General features: G+C 43.2%; 1 protein-coding gene across 1 annotated transcript; it reads left to right on the top strand.

The window, feature by feature from the left end:
- The first annotated feature begins 365 nt into the window (after positions 1-365).
- Positions 366-4,715, top strand: LOC117866466 (putative protease Do-like 14). The gene is made up of 9 exons (XM_034750675.2): positions 366-628; positions 1,440-1,619; positions 1,709-1,836; positions 2,445-2,656; positions 2,785-2,866; positions 3,160-3,302; positions 3,684-3,804; positions 4,002-4,094; positions 4,411-4,715. Exons 1-9 carry the CDS (start codon positions 412-414, stop codon positions 4,522-4,524), a joined length of 1,290 nt encoding a protein of 429 aa, XP_034606566.1. The 5' UTR covers positions 366-411; the 3' UTR covers positions 4,525-4,715.
- The last annotated feature ends 2,242 nt before the right edge of the window (positions 4,716-6,957 follow it).

Here is a 6,957-nt window from a genome sequence, read left to right as displayed (position 1 = left end):
TCAGTGATGTGTAGCTTATGTGTCGCCACGTCACTCGAAGCAGGAGCAGATTCGATCGGGGTGGTCTCATAACCGGTTTTGCGAGTGGTCTCATAACCGGTTTTGCGAGTACCAGGAGTTGCAACGGTTGCTTTTGGAGTTGAGGGTGAAAACGGACTCGGCTAATAATCTAAAGGTGCCAAATAGGACCCTTTTCCATTCTAAACTGGGCCTAATTTGATCCATATAACACGGACCATCTTGGAGCGGCACAGCCCGCAAGAAGCGCTCTAGCAAGCCCGCGACCGCAAGAAAGGGCGGCCCATTTCCTTCCCCTCCCCCACGCGGAACGACGCTTCGCGACGTCTGCTCTGCTCGCTCTCCTCGTGTGCGCCAAGCCAGCAAGAAGCGAGCCCCGCCGATCCTTCCAGAATGCTCCTCCGCGGCGGCCGCCGCGCCGCGCTCCTCCTCGCCGCTGCCGCCGGCGTCGCGGGCGCCGGGACCATCGCGCGCCGCGACCCCGATACGGCCGTCTACGCCTCGGCCTCCCCGCCGCTCCGCCAGGCCCTTTCCGCCGCCGCCGCCTCCGAAGGGCTCCGCACCTTCACCCACCTCTTCTCCCCGTGGCTGCTTCCTCCTCCTTATCAAGGTCCGTTTATTTTTTCCCCTCCTTCGGCCTGGGGTGCGAGAGAATCTCTTTTGCCGCGGGGCACATTTTGGGGCTCATAAGAGGGTTCAGGGTTTTGAACGGGGAGCGATTTCGTCGCAGTGAGCGCCGCCCAGATTGCCTGGGGTAGTTTAGAGAGTTTCTGGATTGCGGTACACTGAATAAAACAGCATTATGAATCAATGGGGATACGGTCTTTTATCTACTTCAATTCAGTAGAGACATAAGGTTGGGCTCTAATTTTCCCTGAACTGTACTGAATACTGATATTCGAATGACAAATGTATGTGGATGCGAATATGTAATGTACGAATCCATATGATAGCTTGTGTGGTTGGATCATGAAGATAGTGGCACATTTGCAACTATCATCTGCATTTTCCTGCCTGTAGAATATTTAATTTCAGTCAGCCAGTTGGGGATATACCTTCTTAATCTGTTCTACTCCCTCCGTCCCAAATTACCATTCGTTTTGGCTTTTCTACATATTATATATCTAGGTGCATATCAAAAGCTATGTACTTAGAAAAGCCAAAACGAATAGTAATTTGGGACGGAGGGAGTAGAATTATAATACCTCTTCGTTCATGAACGTATTGTGATTGTTGCATTGATGATTTATGTGATGGTCAAGAGTAGGATAGGGAATGCTTACATTTAGTAGCTTTAAGATGTCGTAAGTAACTAAAAGAAGAGAAGTGGATTTTCCCCCTTTTACTTGAACCAATCTTCTTCTTGAATAACATACATTTTTTGATGCTGAAGATCTTACTGTGTTGAAATGTGTCTGTAGGGTTCCCAATACTGAATTCCTTTGCATCTGCATCGGTTTCACCTGCTGACTTAAGCGGCCAAGGTTCTGCTGGAAGCTCAGATGATTCAAGATGTTGCCCAGGGTGTCTAGGCAGGAATTCGATTGCCAAAGCTGCATCTGCAGTTGGTCCTGCTGTTGTAAACATTTCTTGTTCTCAAGGTGACAACATTCTCATCTGGTGGAATCTGTTGAATTCATGACCGGTGTTGTAGCTATGTGCCGTGAACCTTTGGAGTCACTTTTTGTAGATGCACATGGATGGCTCCTAGAGCAGAGCATTGGATCTGGAACTATAATAGATCCAGATGGGACAATATTGACCTGTGCACATGTTGTTGCAGATTTTCAAAGCACAAAAGCAATTGTGAGGGGAAAGGTTTGCTAACTTAGCACTGTCTTATCTGTTCATTTGGAACTGGCTCTTACATGCTGCCTTTGTAAATGCTGTCAACCACTTATCGTCGCCACATGGGACAATGTGAAGCATGAATTTGGACTGCTTAATACCGTGAACAACCAATTTTCTAAGTTTGCTAGCTCGTAATTTGGTGAATTTCAGACACTAGATAAAGTCTGGTTAATTTAAATTTATCCTTGGAGAGAAGTTTGGCAGTAGGGGGATGCTACTATTTCTTATTTCTTACCTAGTTACGACAGTTGTCAGTTGTGATCTGGATTTATTTCAGAGTAGTCTATTGACTTTGTAATTGAGCTAGCTTAATGTCCTTAATCCTCTACCTTTCATTTTAGCATAGGTTACTCAACCGTAGTTTAACTAAGTACTCTACTAGGGTTAATGTTCTAAACTTCAGTGACTCAGATCCCCAAGCTACAGTAGAATGGATAATTACAGCACTTTCTGTTCTTACATTCTATGATGCTTATCTGTGCTTGAGATAATTGATCATGATTTGGTCCAGGTGATTATTTCTTAAACGTGTTTGTTTCCTAATCTTTCTCTCAAAAGGTTGGATATTGTAACAGGTTAGTGTGACTTTACAAGATGGTCGTGAATTTGAAGCTGTAGTCCTTAATGCTGACCGCCACTCTGACATCGCCGTTCTGAAAATTAAATCTAAGACCCCGTTACCGGCTGCCAGGCTTGGATCATCATCTAGACTTCAACCAGGTGATTGGGTTGTTGCTCTGGGCTGTCCACTTTCTCTTCAGAACACAGTTACAGCTGGTATTGTCAGGTTGAGACCTAAGTCATTTTTATTAAATTTACTCTGATGAATTATCATAAATAATACTAGTTTCTTGTAAATGTGCAAGTATAGAGTTTATTTTATTGACTAAATCGAATTTGTTTCCTTTATTTTAGCTGTGTTGACCGGAAAAGTAGTGATCTGGGTCTTGGAGGATTACGAAGGGAGTATCTGCAAACAGATTGCGCTATTAATCAGGTAAAACCATTTTGTGTGTGTGTGTTGCTTAAATTTGAAATTAGTATGCAAAGTATTTGACTTCTAAATTTTTTTAGGTTTTATGTCGTTTAACTATGCCCACCAGTTGTCACCTCATCATGTCCCAAGAAAATGCAAAAGATTATGAATATTCAAATCCAAATAAATATTAAAAATTTACAGTGACAGCATGGATGTACACATTGTTTATGATTTCCCACTTCTCTTCCATCTTCTTTTTTGTCTTCTCAATATCTATCGAACAAACTTTTTGACACATTTGTATGCTACAGGGGAATTCTGGAGGCCCTCTTGTGAACCTTGATGGTGAGATTATAGGAGTTAATGTGATGAAAGTCAGGAATGCTGATGGTTTGAGCTTTGCAGTACCAATTGACTCGGTTGTTAAAATAGTAGATAACTTCAAGAAAAATGGGTATGCCTTACTCACAGCATAATTCTGCTTGCAATTTATTATCATCATAGTATTGTCTTGTTTTTGTCTGCTTTTTGAAATTTATTTTTATAGTTTGTGTATGACGTGTGCTCTTGAACTGATCAAATCATTGGAAGTTCAATAGATGTAATTCATTTGATAAGCTTCCTGTTTGAAAGAGGCAATAAAAAATGCAATATGGTTAAGGTTTGCAAGTTGTGTTCTATCTGATAAAAAGAATAATTAGTGCATTAATTGTGAAAGTAAGCACGTGTATAGTAACCTTTCGTGAGTAGATTCATCTTGGATGACCTAAACTTACTGTACATGTTTATTCTTCATGTCTGGGAGCTACTTACGCTTGTCTACCATGCAATGCAGGAGAGTTGTGAGGCCATGGCTTGGTTTAAAGATGCTTGACCTAAATCCCATGATCATTTCACAACTCAAAGAAAAATCAAGTACTTTTCCAGATGTAAGAAAAGGAGTGCTTGTTCCTATGGTAAGTTAATTTGTAATTCATCTACCAGAATAATGTGACATTGTCTGTTGTAGAAGAAAAATGTTGATTTTTTTATAATCTACTGCGCTCTCAGAAGGAATTATGACTATCTTTTTTGGCATGCTTCTCTTTGTTAAAATGATCCTGATAACACCTGAACTATGCTGAGTCTGCTGACATTATGAATTTTCAATCAGGTTACACCAGGATCTCCTGCTGAACAGGCAGGATTTCGTCCTGGGGATGTGGTTGTTGAATTTGGTGGCAAACCAGTTGAAAGCATCAAAGAGGTAACTAAGATAGCTACTGGTGATGTGTGCTTATCCTATTTTCTGTACTCGCAACATTCCTTTTCTTGGTAGCTAAGACAACTACTGCTGATGCGTGCTTATACTATTTTCTATACTTGCAACATTCTTTTCTCTTCCCTGAAAGTATTAATCTTATAATTGGGTTGTAATATCTTATTTGATTTTTTATTAAAAAAAATCTGATTACGTTGAGTGCTAATTTCATATTCTTCTCTTTCCAAATCCTCAATTCTGGAGGAAGATTATATTCTTTTTCTTTATTTGTATAAACACCCTAATAAAGTGTTTATGGCAGATCATTGATATCATGGGGGACAAGGTGGGAGTGCCATTTAAAGTTCTTGTTAAAAGAGCAAACCTGACAGTGACTTTAATTGTGGTACCAGAGGAGGCAGATGCCGGCAGATGACCCAAAATTAATTTGCTGGGAAGCTGAGCTGATACCTAAGAGGAGGATTTTCCATTGGAACTCCAATTTTCTTTAGATAATACACTTTCTGTTGAGTTTTGTATGTAACTAGTTAAGCATGGGTGGCAGGACCACCCAAAAAGAAAGGACAAGAATTCATGGGAAATATATATTGGCGCAATGTTCAGTCATGATATGTGTCGGCTTTTAATTTATTCTCTGTAGCATGTCTTTATAACCGATAATCATAGGTTTTCATCTTATTTCTTTGGATAATGCTGTAGGTTCAAGAACACCAGTTCTTTATTTTCCCTGAAAGAATCTTATGTTTGCACTCTATGCAGTATGCTGATACCAGTATGCTATCAGTTAGTAATTTTCATTCTATTATAGCTTCCTTACCTCTGCAAACTGCATAGTAAAGCAAACAGCAACCAGGTAAGCTCACAATGCAGTCACGAAAAATGTAATTATCAATCCATTCCATCGAGGTCAAGATTTCGCTGAACCTATGAAATTCAGCCTGTTTGGGAGCAGTCTTGTACGGTGCACGTCCGCTCGTTGATTCGCTAGCGGTTTTTTTTTTTAATCTTTTCAGGTTGCGCATTGTTGTTGTTGTGGGCACACATGACATCTGACACGGCACGGAGAGATCTGCTGGCTTGTGCATCACCCAAGGCCCTAGGCCCGTCGCCATTGGTTGTTGGCTGACAGCATCGTGGCCTTTCTTCTTTTTTTTTTTTGTTGGGACGTCGCTCTCGTGCTTCATCATTGGGCGGAGGGGGATGCTATGCTATATTGTTCTCTGCAGGTCGATGCAAACTTTTGCCCTACCTGTATGGTGTACCAGCAGCTGAATCGGTTCTACGTCTTTCGCAGGGGAATCTTTTCTTCTTTACTTTTATACACACACACACACACACACACACACACAAAAGTATACTAACATAGTATGAAATTCCGTATTGTTTTGGTAGACTTAATCGCATAGTTCGTGTGGGGGCCGGTCGTGTGTGCTGGACACGTAACCGTGAGATTAGTTTTGTGTGCTCAGGAAGTTTATGTTGGTTTTGTTTTGTTTTGTTTTTTTAAGATGATGATGCGGTGTGTGTGTGTGTGTATGGTGTCATTATTATGAAGTGTTAAATCAAGCAAGTTGAAAAACAGGGGCGTAGTTGAGAGTTGATACGCCGTGACATGTAGGTGTATGATTGGCAGCAAGCCAGCAATCATTGCTGTAGGTTGTGACCGAGCCGAAGCGACATCGGCCAGTTTTTTTTTTTTGAAGGAAAAAAGAATTCTTCAGCTAGGAAGGAACGGTTGGTTCGATTGGACTCTTTGATTTTGATTGTAATCCGTTTTTATAACCAGGAAGGAAGCCAAGAACGGAACGCACTGCACCGACGAGACGGTCCGTTGTGACCAAGAGTTTTCAGAGAGTTTTCTTTTATGGTGTGTGGAAGCACGGGTTTTTTTTTTTTGTTTACAGATTGTGAGATGCACTGCTGGCCTCGTCACTCTGCTCAGCGCTTCACTGTCACTGAAGCTAAACCGGAGGGTTAAGGTAAAACCCAGCTAATTAAGCCACCGCCACCGGGACCCACGTGTCAGCGAACCACGGAAAGCGTGGTTACTGGTTACCATCAAACAAGGAGGCTGCCACCGCCTGCTTTCTCCTCGCCGCCGTTCGTCGCCCCGGCGGCCGCCAGGTGTGCGGTTCGCCGCCGCCGCCGAGCATCTCGACCTCTTCGCCTTTTTGCAAGGAGACTCATGGGACGGGAACAACAGCGGCGGAAGGGACGGGAGGAGATAGCAGCGCGCGGGGGTGTGACTTCGGGAGGGAGGGCGACGGCGACGGCGACGGCGACGCGGACGGGCGCTGAAGCCGCGGCGCGGCAGGCGGCAGCGCACGGGAGCAGAATCTGTAGCATCGCGCGCCACGCCACCTACACACACCACCTGCGCTGCTCTGATTCTCTCCCTCTCCTCCATCCCTTCGCTCATCGTTTTCCTTTAGTTTCGTTTCATCTTTTTCCTTCATTTTTATTTTGCCTAGTAGGAGAATAATATGAACCAAACAAGACTTGCAATCAAGTATGCCATACTTGCTCAAAAGGACGGCACGGAATCCCCACGAACCGACGGTCGCGTAAACGCTCGTAAAAAGGACGGCAAGCAGTTCTTGCGAACTGGAATCACCATGGAAAGAAACTTGTTCAAGCTTCAAGTGAATCCACCCACCCAAGCATGAGGTATCTCGTCCAGCAACTAACAATTCGTCGTCCAATCAACAAGGCAGGATAGTTTATTCTGCGTATATAGCCACGCAGATCGTTTTATCTGCTTTTTGCTGCATTTGTATTCTATGTGCGTGCCTGCGTACTGCACCTGGAATTGGATTCTATTTCTGTTTCTCCCCAAAACCTGTTAAAA

Source organism: Setaria viridis, chromosome 8 (assembly GCF_005286985.2).
Source record: "Setaria viridis chromosome 8, Setaria_viridis_v4.0, whole genome shotgun sequence".
NCBI classification, from domain to species: Eukaryota; Viridiplantae; Streptophyta; class Magnoliopsida; order Poales; family Poaceae; genus Setaria; species Setaria viridis.
The sequence above is the reverse complement of the archived record's forward strand: the minus strand, read 5'-3'. Positions and strand labels throughout refer to the sequence as shown.